General features: G+C 42.2%; 2 protein-coding genes and 1 long non-coding RNA gene across 19 annotated transcripts in view; 2 read left to right on the top strand and 1 right to left on the bottom strand.

Moving 5' to 3' along the window:
- Positions 1-18,590, bottom strand: part of Med12l (mediator complex subunit 12-like) — a 313,028-nt gene that overhangs the window by 122,103 nt on the left and 172,335 nt on the right. The gene's annotated exons all lie outside the window — the stretch shown is intronic.
- Positions 1,181-17,440, top strand: Gpr87 (G protein-coupled receptor 87). Of its 2 annotated transcripts, NM_001302203.1 has the most exons (3): positions 1,240-1,480; positions 11,827-11,958; positions 16,296-17,430. In NM_001302203.1, exons 2-3 carry the CDS (start codon positions 11,925-11,927, stop codon positions 17,336-17,338), a joined length of 1,077 nt encoding a protein of 358 aa, NP_001289132.1. In that variant the 5' UTR covers positions 1,240-1,480; positions 11,827-11,924; the 3' UTR covers positions 17,339-17,430. The 2 variants fall into 2 exon arrangements, with proteins under 2 accessions (XP_006502457.1, NP_001289132.1); XM_006502394.4 differs by lacking the exon at positions 11,827-11,958 and having other exon boundaries at positions 1,181-1,480; positions 16,296-17,440.
- Gm51434 lies at positions 2,061-11,720 on the top strand. The gene is made up of 2 exons (XR_003954489.1): positions 2,061-9,707; positions 9,817-11,720. It is a non-coding gene; the product is annotated as a predicted gene, 51434 (long non-coding RNA).

Here is an 18,590-nt window from a genome sequence, read left to right as displayed (position 1 = left end):
GTAGGTAAGCAATACAAATTTGGTAATTTGCTGCATTTATTTTCCTATAAAACACAGAAGGAAGACCTATTAAAACATATAAGGTATACATAATTCAAATGCAGGTTTAAATCTATGACAGATTTACCAACTTAAAAAATATCTCTCACTGATATTTTTATGTCTCTTCATCCATGATAATAGGTTTTTAATTAATTTGGTTAATTCTTCTCATAAAACTGTATCACATTTATTTATTTTGGGCATATCTGAGGACAGGGAAGTATATGTCACAGTGCATATACATATAGCAGATAATGTGCGAGATAGTCAGTTCTCTCCTGCTATATGGGTACTGACGCTCAAACTCAGGTCATCATCAGCTTGGTGGTCAACGTGAGGAGATTTCTTTCTCCTCATCACTCAGCAAAATATTTATTCATTTGTTTAAACACTACATGTAAAGAAAATTAAATGCATGTACCACCATGACTGGCTAGCATTGAAGTTTTTATCTGGAAGTATTGGAATTATTCACCAATTAAATTTTATTTTGATAACATAAATTTGTCATTGTTTTTAAAAAAAGACATAAGCCGAGTAAGATGGTGAATCCTTGTAATCCTAACACACAGGAGAATCATGAGTTCAGTGCCAAGCTGATCTTCGTAGAAACTTCAAGGTCCAGTGTAACAAATGGACATCCTATCTTAAAAATAAACCACTGACAAAAATATACAAAACAAATTTAAAATGTACTTACTGTTTTTCTATTTTTATATTTTGTACACAGCATTTCACCATATATCCCTGGCTGGTCTAGAATTCACAATGTAGTCCAGGCTGGCTTCAAACTCAGATACATTTGCCTCTGCCTCTAGAATGCTATGAGTGTGTGTGTGTGTGTGTGTGTGTGTGTGTGTATGTATGTATGTATATATGTATGTATGTATGTATATTCTTACTTCTCTTAATGGCAAATTTAGCCAGCAAGTGGTGATGAAATACATTTTATCTTCTAAATATCATTAGAAAACCTAACAATAAAAAAAAATCTACCTTGATCTGAAATTAATGCTGATTAGCGAGACCACACTGCCTTTGTCCCCCACTCCTACCCTGGCTTCTGACACTGACCTGCCCTCTGGATACCTTCAGGTGAATCACCCCAGATTCCTGCCGGTTCAGGAAATGTTCTGCCCCAGTCTAAATCTCCCTCTGCAATGTGAGTCATATACAGTAGCAAGCGAGCAAGTTGCTCCAGTTGTTCATGGGCAGGTCGGTTTGAAAGGTGCCCCAAAGGACACCCTCCACAGGGCGGCAGAGCACCTACTATCTCGGCAGAACAAGAAATGCTGACTTCCATCGCTTTACTAGAAAATTTCTATTCCTGCTAACCTGAGCTTTGAGATTTACTCCTACCAAAGAGATGAGGAGCCTGGATCAACTTGAAGACAGCATATCAAGTGAACAAACTGCCAGCCGGCCGCCACAATGAAAGGTAAATGAAGTTGGTTTATTTGTTTGTTTGTTGTTTATTTGTTTGTTTGTTTCCCATTTTCTTAAAAGCAGTGTTTGATTTCATACAGCATTGTTTAATAATGTGGCTGTGTGTCTCCTTAAACTAGAGTTTTGAGGAAAAGTTAGAAACTGGAGTGAGAGCTGAGTAAGACCCATGTATCAAACCAAGGCCAAGGTGCTTCCTACCTTCCAGCTCAAGCAGGCAGTGTCTGTCTCAAAAGAAGAAAGGGTGTTGGTAGTCATGACTATTTGGTGAAAACAGCTCTTTTGGAAAACCACGTTTACCTCATTATGTGAGTAAAATAAGAAGCTTTTTATTATTGCTCCCCAAGACTCAAAACTTTTATGCATATTATTTTGAAGGGGATGAAAAGAAAAGATACTTTTATGTCTCGTTTTGATCAAAAGAGTCACGGTTTTCTCATTCTACAGCAAGGCACAGGGCAATCCTTGAGCTGAAGCCTTAAGCGGTCATGTTAAAACATGTCAGGAGAAGCTCAGCGAAAACTGCCAAGCAACTCACAAACAGGCTGAGAGCAGCCCAGCTCTGCTCCAGCGCAAACTCCTGGAGAACTGCTTACTTCAGGGTAGAAAGCAGAAAGCCAGCAGGCAGGTTCTGCCTCTTCTACATAATGACTTTAAGTGACAGATGAGCGTAGGGTAGAGTAACTTTCTGGTTCATGATTTCAGATTTTTACCTACGATAGAACTTCAGATCTCATTCTTAGTCTTCTCTCATGGTAGGCATAGTAACTGTTTCTTACAAAGTTTTCTTCTATAATTTAAATCTGAGCGTCCAATTCGCAAGCACTAGGAACATCGACAGATTTAGCTCGATGCTGGTAAATCTATGGAAGCAGAGGCTAAGTTGCGTCTTCATTCTTTGGTTCTGCCCCTGTGAGCGTCTCTGTCTCTGTGAAACTGGAGGATCCAGTTTCATTCTCTGATACCTTTCTCAGGATCTTGTCTGCAGGTCATGGCTACTGACCCCTTGCTTTGCGGGTTGCTCTCAGGATGGGAGAAGGGACCAAGGGCCACTCTAATTATCGAGTTCCGTGATGGAGCCTGTATGTGTGTGTGTATGTGGGGGGGGAGGGGTGGCATCACCAATCCTGGAAGATGTGAAGGTGTGTGACTTAGGTGGTCCCCTCGAGAAAGATTACTGCTTTGCGGGTGTGGAAGACTGAAAGCGAAATTAGAATAAATGTTCTTATTTAGGTGTGTCCCCAGTATGCTCGGTTGGCCTGCTTGGCTTTCTTTTTGGTAGCTTACGGCTTCACATTTAAGAAACAAACATATTTCATACTATCTCTAAGAAAGCATCACCAAAGGTAACGCAAGACACTAAATGAGCATCCACTCGCTGTATGCACTTAAACAAATAAACAGTAAAACAAGAAGAAACAACATGAAAATCTCTCAAGGTCCAGAAAGGGGGAAGGAGGAACACGGAAGAAGGGCATGAAGTGAGAACCTGATGGTCGCCTGGGATCCTGGGGCATAGGCAGGGGCTGTAGTTCTGGTTTAGGTTAGAAAACTTGGAACTTGGTGAAACAACTGAGCTTAATGGCTCACAGGAAAAAATGGACTAGAGGAGATGGCCACTGAGATTCTCACATTCCCACAGACCAGGTGAAATGCTGAGGTATGGAGGAATAGCTACCAAAGAACACCAGGTTCAGGCAACGCAGCAGCATCGCTGAGAGGAGACGGTGTCCTCTCCAGTTCTGTCCCTAGCATCTCCATGTTGCTGCCCAAATCCTGACCTCTCTGTGTTGCTTTGTAAGACAGAGATGAACACTATCACTGCTTGCTCCCCTGACCATGGCTGGGTTGTTCTACATCATAAACACGGGGACCTGGTGCAGCTCTTAAAGTCTTAAACATCAGAGGGACAGATAACAAGGAAACGTGACGACCGGCTCGGCTGTTAAATACTAGATGAAACGTGACATCAGTGTATCCACAGATGGTGACTCAAGCATCCAGTTTGCGGGCAGTAGTTAAGGCCAGGCCTAATCTCACCTGGCCATGATTTCTAAATGTGCTACCTCTGTTTATGGCAAACAGAAGCAGAGTAGGACATCTGTTCTCTATGCAGTACTGAACCAGCATATTTTACATTTTCTTAATACACTTTACTGGCCAAAGATGAAAATTTTATGCCCAAGTAATTGAAGTAAGAACTCTGTGGCTGTTTGCTAATTTGTCTTTTCTCATCCTGCCCTCTTTCCTAACTAGAAAACACATTTCCTTCTCTTCCTTTCTCGTCTTCTTTGAATACTGACCGAACAAGGGACCTTCTCCTCTCCTTTTCCAGCAACTTCTGCTAGCCCTGTGGTTTTACTCCCAAATTCTAATAAATTGTCTTTAAACTTAGGAAGAGAGAGAGAGAGAGAGAGAGAGAGAGAGAGAGAGAGAGAGAGAGGAGAGAGAATTAAGCTGTAGTTAGTACAAGACATCATCTTAAGCCCTCATTAGTGATTTGGGTGCAGCGATTCCCTCCCTGGCTGTAAGCAGAACACAGAGATACAGCACATCAGCGAGGAGCACGCTCTGAGACTGTTTTCTGCCTCGGTCGGCCTCTTTCATGCACAAATGTTTCAGTTGTGTCTAAACTCACTACTAGCTATTGCTACATTTCTTTGGGTTGGTTCTTCCTAAGACTTGTCTAGCTGTGTTGAATACACTCTAGACTACATGATGAATAATGCTTCCAAGGTGTCTCAAAGGAGGTACCAGGCTACAACCTGACCTGAACAGCAGTCCATCTGGAAGCAGCTGCAGGCAAGGTGTAGAGAACACAGGCTTCAGCATGACTGACAGAGCTAAGCTGTGCCCCTCCTGGGTGGTAGTAAAAGGAGTATGGGCCCTGTAGCACCAACTGTACAGATTTGCTGACAGAACATCTATAAGCCTCAGCTTCTGCAAGCGAAAGAGTGGGAAGCAGAGTTCTCACAGCACCTAGAGTCATCTCTTAGTGTTCTTATGAAGGGTCTGTGCCAAGCAATGTCTCATACAGTCCTGTGAGAACTGCTGCACAGCTCTGTCGGAGTGGTTAGGTAACCTATACCACTAAATTCATCTGTACTAAAAACCCTAGTGTCCTTTTAATACATTAAAGTATACATAAAATAATCTAGAGGTCTGTCTGAGGCGCGCGACAGCGCTGGCCCACTTGCTGAACCCTGTGGTTACTATCGCCACTGTTCACCTGAGGCTGAGGCAGAGGCCTCTGAGGTGATAGATAGAGGGTTTGTCTGAGGCCTGAACAGACTCTCTGATCAAACAATCAAACTCTTTGGAGGGCATACCATGTAGTGAAACTCTACTTTTCAAATCTATGAGTAGAGTAGCTGTCCTTTAATTAAATATCCTGTATTGAAAATGACTCTGGTAGCTCCCAGAGCAAGGTCAGTAAACCGGGGAACAACAGAAACTAAATAACTCAAGGTCCCAGTATCAAAGGAGCTTCCAATAGAGCCGAGGAACTAAAAATGTTCACAGGCTAGCTGGCGTATTCCCACAGATCACAGCACCAACCAAGTGAGTCACACAGGGGACGTTGGCCTCTCCTGGGTAGGATAAGCAGAGAGCTGCCATTTTCTTTGGGGGTGGGTGACCTGCCTTTCCAAACCCACTCCTAGGCACACTAAGGAGACATCTCATCCATCATTGGGTACACTGCTGTACTTCAGGATTTACAAGAGCATGCGGCATCTTTAGGTAACTCCAGCTACGAGTCTGTTATTGGTAAATTGGTTTTGTTTAAACTGTTAACGGTTGGAGCTAGCATTTTAAAGACGTGGCAGAAATATTATGCAAGATAACGTCAGAACTATACAAGTATTATTGATTTTTGAGAACTGTGTTATTTTAAATCTGCTAGTAAGTGATTGCTCAGGTCTGTAAGCTGCCTGCTGAGACAACTGAAAAAAAAAAACTGCAGCCGCATTTATTTTCAGTTTTGTTTATAATATGTGAGGTTGTAAGGATGAGGAGAACAAGATTAGACAAGTAGTCACACATCCAAATGAGTGTGGTAAAACAAATGGTTAAATGAAGCTCAGAGACTGTGTAAAAACAGCCAACATGTGTGGTAAGGGGACAGTGGTACACCAGTACCACCTCAGAATGTAACTGCGTCTGAGGATCACTGTGATGGCCTCGAAACAAACACAACAACAAACAGCTGCTAAACAGCAACATCCCTGACAGGCTCTCACCTAAAATGCTCCGCCTACTTTATGGGCGTAAACAACAAAAATACCACACAAGTAAAATTCAAAACCAAAAAAGACCACACAACCCTCCCTATCAACTCTACGCCTAGAGTCACCCGTGTGATACTTCCAATTTGCCACTATTTTTTTCTCTTGAAAACCAGAAAAGTTATCTAGTAGGTACACCACAGTGGCCGAAGTCATGTTGGGGCACAGTGCTGCTGTCTCTCTGTTTGCATTCTGTTTACAATCCTTATGAAACCACAAATCAGACAGCTAGTAATTAATTAACCGCCTGTGTGGAAGCCATTTCAAGTGTTCAAAATGGCAGGCATCTGAGGGAAACATGCCACAGTACACTGAGCCTATTGCTTTCTGGCTTTTGCTTCCCTTCCCTTCCCTTCCCTTTCTAAACTGAAGGAGTCTCCCAAGAATTAAGGACCTCAGCATTTGTCCCACTGTGACAAAGACAAATACTTCTATTCATGTTTCCCCATCTAGCTCTGATCAGAAAATAATGCATATGTTCCTTGCTCTTCCGCTGCTGACTGTGTTCTCTTAGTGTGCTGGGACTATCCCTTCTTATGGAGGGCTCATTGCCCTCACGGACATTGCCTGGAGTGACCACCAGTGTACCACAGGTACCAAAAACCATTTGCATGGTACACAAACGGGGAAGACTTCCAGAAGGGCAACAGATAAGTTAGATTTTGAATAATTACCAGTAACCTACCTAGCAGACAAAAGAGAAGAGGGAGTCCCAAGACAGAAGGTCTTGAGGGGTGCTTTAGAACAGCCAAAGAGCAGGTGGGCAGGGACAGTTGAAGAGAGGTATAGAAAACAGGGAACAGCGAAGCTCCTGATTCCAACTGGGAGTTACTATGCTTATCTAATAACCATAGGAATTATTTTTATTCAAATACCATCCATTTAAGGATGATTAGTAAGAAGCACTCTAAGTTGGCAATGTACTTAAGTAGGAGTTACTTTGAGAGAGAAATGTGCACCATGAAAGGAGTTCTATGTTTTCCCCACATGTACCTGTGGTACTCTTTCCATTAACGTAAATCACATTAACCTCAAAGATGGCGACCTAATTTCACTATAATAAGAGGAGACTTAGAACCACTCAGGTACCTTTCTTTTTCCCCCCGGATCTTTAGCTGTGCTATTACATTAATTTCAGGAAATATTCATATTTGTTCATTTAGTATACCAACCCATTAAACTGGAAAGGATTCTTGGGTTAGATCCTTAAATTTCAAAATTTAAGAGCAATTCTTCCTTTCCACAGAGGCTTTTCGCCTGATGCTTTTGTGTTTTTATCTTTACCACTGCAATGCAGGGCCCCATCAGTATTCCTACATGTCTGGTAGGCTTAGTATACTTCTCAGCAAGTATAAAATCTTTTGTACTATAATTCTTACAACTAAGAGATGTGACTTTCCTGAGACAAACTGCAAAGCAGATAATAAGAAAGAGACAAAGATAAAGATCCTCTCTCACTTTAGACCACCATCACCAATACCTAGTCTAAAAAACTTAGCAGCAACTGTACTTTAACGGGGATTCATCTTTCAGACTGCTTAGACTGGCAATAGCGCAACTTATGAAGCCCACAGCCGTAGTCCAGCAGGACACACCTGCAGGCTCCTCCCACCCACGAGGGAGGTTCCCCTGCTTGAACAAGCAGCTCCCCACCCAGGCTGAGATCCAACCCAACAAGTTTGAGAGCAGATCAGAGATGTGAGGACTACAGAGCTGAGTGCCCACAGCAGCAGATCCCGGTTCTGCTTGAGGAATGATGTCTGGTCATTCCAGCCCCCTCCTGGAGAGCAGAGACTCCAACACTGGCCCCTGCTCCACCACTTGTAAGTAAGTGGTAAGATCAGGACACCCATCTTTCCGATCACAGAAGCAGTTCAACAGTAGGGTCAGGATCTTAAGCTTCACCAAAGGGCCACAGTAGAGGATTAATCCTAAGGCTAGCTCCAATACGACAGGAGTGAAGTCTTAGGTGTGACCTTCAGAGACAACTCGGTGTGTACCAGTTATATGGTCTACAGAAGCCCCGAGGGCAATCCCCAACAGCACATCCGACTTCTTTCTGATGACTAGAGAACTAGGATCATTTTACAGCATTCTAAATGATAGTCACTAATGCAAGAGAAACCAGGAATTGGGGTGGAGTGGGAGGAATAAAACCATATTTATAGTTTCAATATAGCCACATAAGGGCAAATGGTAACTAGAGCAGACCCGGAGTTGTGCAATCAAGTACCTGTAGGCTGCAGAGGCAATGCTTGGGAGAGGAAGGTCTACCAGGGAGTGCCAGCACCTGTGGGCAGGAGCCTCTCCCATCAGAAATTGGTGGCTGAGGCCTAGTATAACTGCTCTGCTCTGTGGAAGCTCCTCTGAACTCTTGGGACAAGATCCCACCTGGATTCTATGATGCCCCCTGATACATGTAACAGTGTTCATGCCAAGGAAAACTAGACCCCAGCTGGAAAGATGAGCAGTTCCTTCATGCATGTGACAGGAAGACATACCCCTTCCTCTACCCATACCCCTGCCAACTTCCTAGCCTCTAAAATAAAATGAAGATTCATTTTATTCTTCTTCATTTTGATACTACCTCAGTATACCTGCAAGAACTGTGATCAGCTTTTGTCAGACTTGACATGAATCCCAGCTATAGCCATTACTTGCTATGTGAAGCAGGGCAAGTCAATTAGAATCTCTCAACTTATCTTTCTACAGGGCTAGGAGGGTAAAATATTAAGGTCATGGGACTGTTCTAGACAAGCCTTGTGCTCAAGAGTCCAAGAGCAAAGAATACGGAATCCCTCATTTTAAAATGGCCAACAGCAAAGCACAACTATCCAAGCCATGGCTGAAAGAGCAGGTCTCTAAGCACCGATCCAATCCAGCCCCGAACAGCTGAGAAATGTTCTCAGCTTGATTCATCGAGCAGATACCACATTCTTCAGTGGTTTCATCAACTGTCAGCCAGGGGAGCAGTAGGAGCAGGACAGGAATCCCACCCATGAACGAGTTCCTCTGGAACACAGCCCTTCACTCCACCTGAAGCAATCTTTATAAGGACATGCAGAGGCTGCAGTGCACACCACAGTAAGCATTCCTGGAGGCTGAGATGCAGATGGGCTGGGACAGTGTGAAGGAAGAAAGAGCTGCCAGTCCCCTTCCTGATAGGTAGCTGAGGCTACAAAGCACCCAACAGTCACAGCTCAGACTAAAGGGCAAGAAATCATTTCACCCCTGCCTTCCAGTCCATCTCTAAGTAAAATGTTGTGTCCATGATGTACAGCAGGAAGCCTTCCATAGGCAACTATGCTGGCTTCTATATAAAATGGTACCCAGTCTTCACTTTTATGTTTGAGAGAATGGAAAGTCTGAAAAAGCACAGAGCTGAAAGTCGGTCGAATCCTTTTTATCACGGCATCACCATCCATGGCTAGAAGACAGGACAAGTTATTTGGATGTTTTGTTTCTTTGTTTGCTTTCTTTTACTCACACTGGGAAAGTATAATTTTACAATGACAAGCATTAAACGGTATGCTTAACAAACTCTTCCATTAGTCATAAAAGCAGTTCAATAATACAGACTGCTTTTATACCTGTCTCCACCTCCAGCCTCACTTTCTCCTTCCCATAACAGTCACGGTTAAAGTAAAGAACTGTCTGTGGATGCTTCTTCACTCTGCTGGGATTACTCAGCCCCGGGTCATCAGACATCTGCCCCATTAGCCTCCTCTACCAGGATGCCGGCACACAGGAACAGGACTCCATCCCATGCACTGAGCTGCCCTGTGTTTGACGTCCCTATGGCTAAGTCCAGTCTCATCTCTTCCTTTCTTGGTCTACTCGACAACACTGTCTTCTGCTAATTCCAGTGCCTCTGGCATGCTGTGTGCAGCCATCCCTGTGTACTCCACTGCCACGGGAGCTGCTCCTCACGAGCAGGTCAGCCTCTGATGTTCTCTACTCTTTGTGCAGCTACAATGAGGCTGATGAAATGTCAGCTGGACAAATCTTTCTCTCTTCCTTAATTGTATGGTGTTCCTCTTTACAGGAATGTACAAAACTTCTCCGACACATTCTGAATACAAATATTCCATAAGAGCTGCGAAACGAAAATGTCCTAGAGTGCTCTCATTTCTGAGCCCACTGGCTAACTCCGTGTTATCTTTCTTACTGCTACTGATGGGGCCTGAAGCAACTGAATCAGGAAAAGGAAGACGATAGACGATGATCTGGGAACAGAAACAGCTAAATTAAAAAAGATTATATCCCCCAAATTTGCTAAAATAGTTTTCTGTTTTAGGGAACAGTAAGTAATATGGTTATTAAAAGTGGGATTTTTGCCTATTGCCTTACACTCAAAAGAAAAGGCCAGCATTCAAAGAAAAAAAATTAATCCTAATTATCTATATTCTAGTAATAACATAACTTCCTTGTGAAGCCTGCTGCATCCCAGATACTAGAAGGATTCAAAAGGAGGAACAGTAGTGGACAACTGTCTGCTTTCTCCAAAGAGCTGGTTTTGAAGGAAATGGAAGGAATCCTTAAATTTGAAGGAAAAAACCGTGTTTCTTCTATCTCCTGTCACACACCAGCCTTAACCGTATGTGATACTGTAGACATGAAAGGCCTGAGCCATAGACAAGTCTCCCCTCCTACACAAGCCAGGACCCACTTATCCCTACAGTGCTCTTTTCTTGCTCACTCAGCAAACACTGGTGGGAACGGCAGCACTTGGAGGCTCTCGGCAACTTCCTGCATGGGAATATCAGCAGTGAGGGTCATGAAAGTCCCCCATGGTTTCAGTTCATAAGAAACAATATGACTTCCCTTATAGCAAACTGCTCATATGCAGATTTTCCTTTAATTGCACATGCTCCAAAACAGTTCTCATGATGCCTTCTCTATATTGTCCATTTCTAAGACAAGGCTAGGAATTCGGGATATACCTGATTAGATAGGAGGAACTAACATTTTAAAACTTGTAGTACTACATAGCACATGCTTTCTGCTAATCTTCTCTTAAACCATCTGAAGGCCAGAAGAGCAATTTACCACAATTACCCTGCACACCAAACACTAAACCCAGTTAAATGATGCTCTTTTAGTCTAATATTGAGATTGAAAGAAATACACTTCAGAAAAAGCAAAACAAATGAGACAAATTTTCAAATGATATTAAATCCTTAGTGGAAATCTACTTATGAGGAAGATATATAAATTCATGTGAATTTGAATCTTGACTGAGATTTGAAAGAGATGTCAGTACAATTCTAAAAAAGTCACTAGTTTACAGGCAAAGCTAAAACCCGAGAGATCACAGGGTGCTAAATGCATCACAATTTATCTATGAATGAGCTGGAGAGATGGCTCAACAGTTAAAAAACACTGGCTGTTTTTCCAGAGAACCCAAGCTTGATTTCCAGCACCAATATGGCAGCTCACAACCATCTGTCACTTGGATCCTATAACTTTTTCAATGCACACAATGCGTAGACATACAATCAGGCATAAAATAATAAATAAATATTTTTAAATTTTTATTTTAAAATTCCTATACATATCAGTGTTAGATCTTATAGAAATAATCATCTGCAATTACATACTAGTCTCATCATATATACATTATGTGGTCAGTTTTTTTTTAAGGGGATGTGATAGACATATAAAGTTTATACACATAAACCAAGACTTCAATCTGCTAGAATTGTTTAACATTTTACACAGTCCTTCTTGTATTCCTGTGGGACTGTCAGTGGAATTACCATTTCAGAGAGGCAAATCCCTAAGTAACGATGTTAACTAACTTTCCAAAAGTCACACAGTGGCATCCAGATGATACCAGACCACAGACATGGTCATACTTCATGGCAAACTGAAAAATGGTTAAAAAAAAAAAAAAGTTACCCTTCTTCGGCAAAGGTGTTCAAATACACACCATCGTTTTCCTAGTCACAGAATATGACAATATTTTGTCTGTTGGTTTATTGTTTTTACTGAAAGAACATTATACCTGCAAAGTTCTTACCAACACTTCCCTGTTTCATTTTCCTGTCCCTAGAAATGAAACCAGGAATAACTGCTGCTGAATCTGTGCCTCACCTCTCCCCAAGCGTTTCTTGACATGCATCTTGACTTACCATACATCACAACTAGAAAATGGGGCTCAACTTGACGCTTACAAAATTACCAGGTAAGCCGGCAAAAAAAGACACAAAGAACCTGAACTTTAACATGGCTTACTCAAGCTAAGTGGTCGTTTAGAACCAACTAAAACCCACTGAAAACTATCTCTCATTCTGTATGCGAGAGCAGCCATGCAGGACAGCATCCTGAAGATAAACCTTGCTGTAACTGATTTAAAACTTTAGTTAATCAAAACACTATCTTTAAAATTGAGAAAGATTAACAGAATATTTTAGAAAGATTTGTTAAGCCCCAAATAAAGTATGTATTACTTTTCACATTTAATAGCCTCTATCAAGGTTCACCGAGGCTCCCAAGGAGGCCAAAAGCAACATCTACCTGCTAGACTAGATAACTAATTAGAAAAGGATCCTACAAGGGCCATTGTACCATGGATTTGACACCCTATAATTTATACAACTTTATTATTTCACTCCATCTGGTAGGTAGGGCAGTGACTTATGTCGAGGCTTTTAATATTCTGTGTCACAGGGACACGCCCCAATGAACAATAGAGAGATTCACCCGAGGCAAAGGTGCTAAGATTCTGCATCTAAGCCTTAATCACTCCCACTCCAACTGCATACAAAAGAGACTCTAAGAGTAAATGGACACATTACACTTAGGTCACTGTGACGAAAAGTCTATCTGGACCAGGCAACATGGTATGTGGCCATCAAGAAACGTGAACATAAACAGTGCAACAGAGAATCTGTAATTGTGCTAAATTTTAATACCATACTACATTTTAATCTAAAAGTCACATGGAGTGTGCTATCTGGTATGTGTATGTGTGAGTGTGTGTGTGTACAGGTGTGTGTGTGTGTGTACACACTTCCAAGACAGACAATCGTGGTTTTTTTAATCATCACTCTGTACTAAACCGTGTCATATGCAGGGATTGCCATCCTAATGAACACAGAAGACAATCTTTCTACTTTTAAACCAATTTCCAGTTTTTCTCAATGAATTACCAAGCCATGGATCATTCAAGGAGGTCCCTAAATTGGCCACAATCTTTACTAGACAAATAACATACTTAAACAGAGCGAACGAAAGCCTTTTCCATTTAATGACTGATGTTCCTAAGTAGGTGAAGATGCAAGCCTGCACATTTGGGGGAAATTTGAAGGACCGTGGAGAAGGCATGACATGAGTAGCTGGCAGGGAAGAAAGAACAGGAGGCTGGCTTACTTCAACAACACACAAGCCACCTTAAGCTCTGGAGCCTGTCAGAGCAGCACACCGGTGGTTTGTCCCGCTCCTTAGGAGCCATGGTTGTCTGCCACTGCATCTGCAAAATTGCCCAGAAGAGGTTTTAACTACCTACTTGTCTGAGATCCATTACAAATCTGGAATTTGTGAATGAAGTAATAACCAGGGTTAGGCTGATCCCATGGACCTGGAGAGGCCAATACTCCAAAACACTAATCTTGATCATGAGCTAAGGCAAATATAAGAAAACACAACAGCAAACAGACATAGACTGTCTCAGAGCCGCAAACAGGTCGAGAGCCACTGGGAAGTGAAGTTACTTATGCTGGAGTGGTTTGAGTTTTTTATTCTGCTTTCTTTTGGTTGTTTGATATGTCTATTTAGTCTTGTTAGGGAGTTTTTGTTGTTTTTTGTTTGTTTTTGTTTTTAAACAAATCAAGGCTCATACATAGAATTCTTCTGATATTATGATTGAAGACTGCCTTTAATATTAACTACAATAACTAGGTATATTATCATTTAATAAGACTGTTTCTCTATGTAATTAAGCCTTGGATGATGATGATGATAATGATGATATTAAATGGAAGACACAAATCTACCAGAAACCCTGGGATAGGATGTGTTCTTCTAGGTTACAGTGGGTGTACACAGACCCAGGTTGCTAATGCTAACAGCTGTAATACCCCATCCCCAGGAGGATAAAGCTATTGAATTCTAATCACATTTGCAATGGCTTTGAAAATCAACTCCTATCTGATTGCTACAACACACAGCCATCCTTTCAAGAGATGACATCACTGTTCCTTTTCAAGGTTTGCCCCTCAGCTGAGCACTTGTACCATGATTAAAACTTACTTGGCTGGCTGTATTCCCCTAAGAGCACTATCCACAGCAAGATCAAAGTGCCAGTTAATAGCTTAATTGGGTAAATCAATCCAAGTAGATATCTAAAGCTCACTAAAGCTGTACTTCTTACCCTTTGAAGGGCTTCAAATGCCAATCTGGATCTTCTGAGACAGAAGAGGCCAAAGCTGCACTACTTTGTTAAGTCAATACAGGCCTCCATGGTATGTTCAAGGCAACATGTCAAGCGGGAAGCTGGAGAGAGCACCTCTGTCAGCCCTTTATAACTTGTAAAGTTTAATAATACCATCAGTCTCGCAACAGGCTAGCAGAGGTATAAATTACTACCCTGTATAAGGATATTTAGGCCAGAAAAACCAGTTTTTAAAAACACAGTGAGGAATGGAAGGGGGGAAATGATGAGAGAAGGAGCGAGCTCCTGAGGAAGCCATGCTCTGACTGCAGGCGGTGGCTGAAGAACCTGCTGTTGGACGACAATCATCAGCACTGCCTTTCCCATTTGACTACTTCAAGGAAAGAAAACAATATATAATAAACACCCACGATGGCAAACAGGAGCTAAGTCACGCTGCCCCTTAAACAAATATCGGTTCGAAGCTGAGATAAAGTGAGGTTCTTATGAGCTAGTGGGAATTAAAGAGAAGATCAGAAATTATCTTCCTTACATTCCGAAACAAGAGTTTGTAAGCTGTGATAGTTTATGATGTCTACAAAAACAGATGACAAAATGTGCTCGTCAGGCAGCTGAGAGAGTCACTGAGGAAATGGCTTCAGGACAAACTGTAGAGGGAGGGAGCTTCCAGAACATCAAGTTCCTGAGCAGGGAGAAAGGGCAGGATGAGAGCAAGAGCTGGGAGGCACCTATTAAGTGCAAAGCTCAGTGGGTAGCCAGGTGGGCGGGCCCAGCAGCCCCAGACTCTACTGGAATGCACTGTCCCACGCAGCTCACCCCCCTGCTGGAGAGGGCTGGGAACCAGAGTGACATCAGAAAGAGTGGCGATGGTCCAAGGCACAGACTAAAGCTGTGCATCCCTCACACAACCACCATGTCTCCCACAGGACATAAGAGGCCTTTCACGGCTGCTGCAAAAACCAAATGCCCACATGCCATCTCATTAAATAAGAGTGTCGTGATGATATCTATAAGTTTGTACACCAAAAATAAAAGAGAAAGCAAAGGAACTTTGCAAATTCATACTAAGAACGGCGGGTATAATCTAATCTTGTAAATAACAACAAAAATGGTAGCCTGCACATGTTTTTACGTAATTTATTTTATTTGATAATAAACTTGAACACTAACAGAAAGGTAAAAATCAATTTTATACCAACTTACAGAGACTTCCATGTCTTTGGAATTTGACAAATACTTTAATGAAAGCTGTATCTGACAGCATAATCTGTGTAGATGATTATAATCCCCAAACAGATCTCCTACAGTATGGCATACCTACTCACAGATTATGTGTTAGGATGAACCTAAAAGAATCTGCAAGGTAAATCTAGCTCTGCTTGGGACGTTCGTCCCTTTAGAAGAGGGCTGATCTTTTTTTTCCCCCTGGGGGAGGGCACTACATTTTTATTTCTAACAACGGTCCCTACGTAATCCTCAGGAAACAGGCAGAGAATTTGCTGCTTTACTGGTTTGCTTTGCCGTTTTCTGTGCCTGCTGAGTTTAAAATGCAGGTATTGGTAGAGGGACGGACTGGGTCAAAGGATACACTGATACAATCCCCACGCTCTGCTTTTATTGTCTTGGTAAAAGAAACTTCAATTTTCTGCCTCAAGTATTGGTGAGTCTATGTGTACCAATATCCAATGTTGAACTAAACACCAGGGTTTATACAGATATACTATATTCATTTTCAATAGGTTGTCACAGAGACTCAAAGGATCTTGAAATGTGAGGAAAGGGAATCCCCATTTATTTGGCCACTGGGGGAAAAAATTAACCAGCTGGTACTTCTTTAAATCTTGGCAGCAGTGGCTGGAGAGATGGCCTAGAGGTTATGAGTGCTTCAGACTCTTCCTGGGTTCTGAGTTGACAAGTGAACTCCAAGTCAGGAGGTCACAACTGCCTCAGTTCTAGGGCACCAGAGCCCTTCTTCTGATCTCTGCAAGCACTGCATACCTGCAGTGTCCATTTTCAGAGCCTGAGATATACACTTGAGTGAGCCTTTGAGACAACCTTTACACCCACCCAGAAAGACTCAGCGCTAAGGGAGATGGCTGTCCCTAATGTGAATGTTTCTACTTTTGCAGGTAATGAGCTGTACAGCCAAGCAAGTCACACTGCAAACAGCACAAGTGAGGGACATGGGAAGAACTCTACCCTGCACAACAAATTTGACACCATCATCCTGCCAGTGCTTTACCTAGTTATCTTTGTGGCAAGCATCCTGCTGAACGGTCTGGCCGTGTGGATCTTCTTCCACATTCGGAATAAAACCAGCTTCATATTTTATCTCAAAAATATAGTGGTAGCTGACCTCATCATGACCCTGACATTCCCATTCCGAATAGTCCGTGATGCAGGATTCGGACCTTGGTACTTCGAGTTTATCCTCTGCAGATACACCTCAGTTTTGTTCTATGCAAACATGTATACATCTATCGTGTTTCTTGGGCTGATCAGTGTTGATCGGTATCTAAAGGTGGTAAAGCCCTTTGGTGACTCTCGCATGTACAGCATAACCTTCACCAAAGTTTTATCAGTTTGTGTTTGGGTGATCATGGCTATTCTGTCCTTGCCAAACATCATACTGACTAATGGGCAGCCAACTAAGGAAAATATTCATGACTGCATGAAACTCAAAAGTCCGCTGGGAGCCAAGTGGCATATGGCTGTCACCTATGTGGACAGCTGTTTGTTTGTGGCCGTGCTGGTGATCCTGATTGGATGCTACATAGCCATCTCCAGATACATCCACAAATCCAGCAGGCAATTCATAAGCCAATCGAGCCGGAAGCGAAAGCACAACCAGAGCATCCGCGTGGTCGTGGCTGTGTTTTTTACCTGCTTCCTCCCGTATCACTTGTGCAGAATCCCCTTTACCTTCAGTAACTTAGACAGGCTTCTGGATGAATCAGCACATAAAATCCTCTACTATTGCAAAGAAATGACACTTTTCTTGTCTGCGTGCAACGTGTGCCTGGATCCGATAATTTATTTTTTCATGTGTAAGTCATTTTCAAGAAGGTTATTCAAGAAATCAAACATAAGAACCAGGAGCGAAAGCATCAGGTCGCTGCAAAGCGTCCGAAGATCAGAAGTGCGCATCTATTATGACTACACTGATGTGTAAGGACTAGAGGCCAGGGAGCCTTTTCTATTGGAATCAGTATGTAAAAGAGTGTAAATAAATGTTTCTTTTTATTATCTTGGCTGAAGCCCATCAAAAACACAAGTTTTTTGGGTTTGTTTGTTTGTTTTTTTAAAGGATAGAAATGGCAAAATATTGGGGCATAACTTAGAACAAAGAAAAAAACATTAGGAAACAAAAAATTGTCGGATCGATTGGAGCCTGCGGAGGTGGAGGGGCAGACTGGCGAGTGGCAGGTGAACACCTGCACCTGCCTCCTGGAACTCACTCACTGCTGCTATGAAGTCACTTCTGTAGAGAACTCAAAGTATAGAGAATTGTTAAGGTTGAATATTTGAAAAAAAATTAAGAGGCCTATGAATTCTAGCTACCTAGCCCCGTTTGGCCATTTCCCCTCAGTGCACTTATCAATGTATCAGGCACACATGTAGTCGGTACAGAGGGAGCAAGGCTAAGAGAAGTCCATCCACGGTTTCACAGTACATACTGATGCTGTCACCACCAACTAACTCATTCTAAATAAGCTGTCGCAAAGAAAGAAATGGAATTGGATATTATAAAAGTTTCTGCTATAACATCCAATTAATATTTGCCAGTATTTTCATCTTTGAGGTTTTAACAAAAATTACATATTAACAAAATATTCTTCCCAGTAATGTATGCCCAACAAGAATATCAGTAGTTTAGCTATGCAACTGTAAAATGAAAGATGTAGTTCACTAAGTTATATCAGAAAGTCCAACAGTAGTCATTTAACTGTTCGGCTATTTTCTCTTTGCCAATAATGCACTTTTGAATGACTTTGTTCCTCAAAGTTGTATGGGTACTGCCAGAGGGTCACATATGATTTCGTATGTTAAAAAAATATATTGCATTTATTTTTCGGGGGGGAGGGGATGGGATTTGTGCATGCTACCGTGCGCACGTGAATGTCAGAGGGCAACTTGCTGGAGTTGGTTCTCTCCTCCCAACATGTGGGGTTTAAGACTTACCTCAGGTCCTCAGACTTGGAAACAAGTGCCTTTATTAGCTGAGCCATCTCTCCAGCCCATGTTCTATTTTTAACACGGTACTGTGATCTGCAGCAAACATTAACAGGAAGAGTTAAGATATGCTTGCTGATGAAAAGACACGGTATGACAAGAAAGATGGTTCAGTGGGTGAAAGAACCTGAAATCCAGATGAAGTTGGGCATGGTAGCATGCCCCTGTAATCTCCAGTCTCCTACAGCAAG

Source organism: Mus musculus, chromosome 3 (genome assembly GCF_000001635.26).
Source record: "Mus musculus strain C57BL/6J chromosome 3, GRCm38.p6 C57BL/6J".
Classification (NCBI taxonomy): domain Eukaryota; kingdom Metazoa; phylum Chordata; class Mammalia; order Rodentia; family Muridae; genus Mus; species Mus musculus.
The sequence above is the reverse complement of the archived record's forward strand: the minus strand, read 5'-3'. Positions and strand labels throughout refer to the sequence as shown.

Excerpts from the sequence above, each read along its gene's own strand:
- Gpr87 (NM_001302203.1), top strand. The coding sequence starts at position 11,925 with ATGGGGCTCAACTTGACGCTTACAAAATTACCAG. Across the intron at positions 11,959-16,295 it reads GACGCTTACAAAATTACCAG|GTAATGAGCTGTACAGCCAA; the intron begins GTAAGCCGGCAA and ends CTACTTTTGCAG.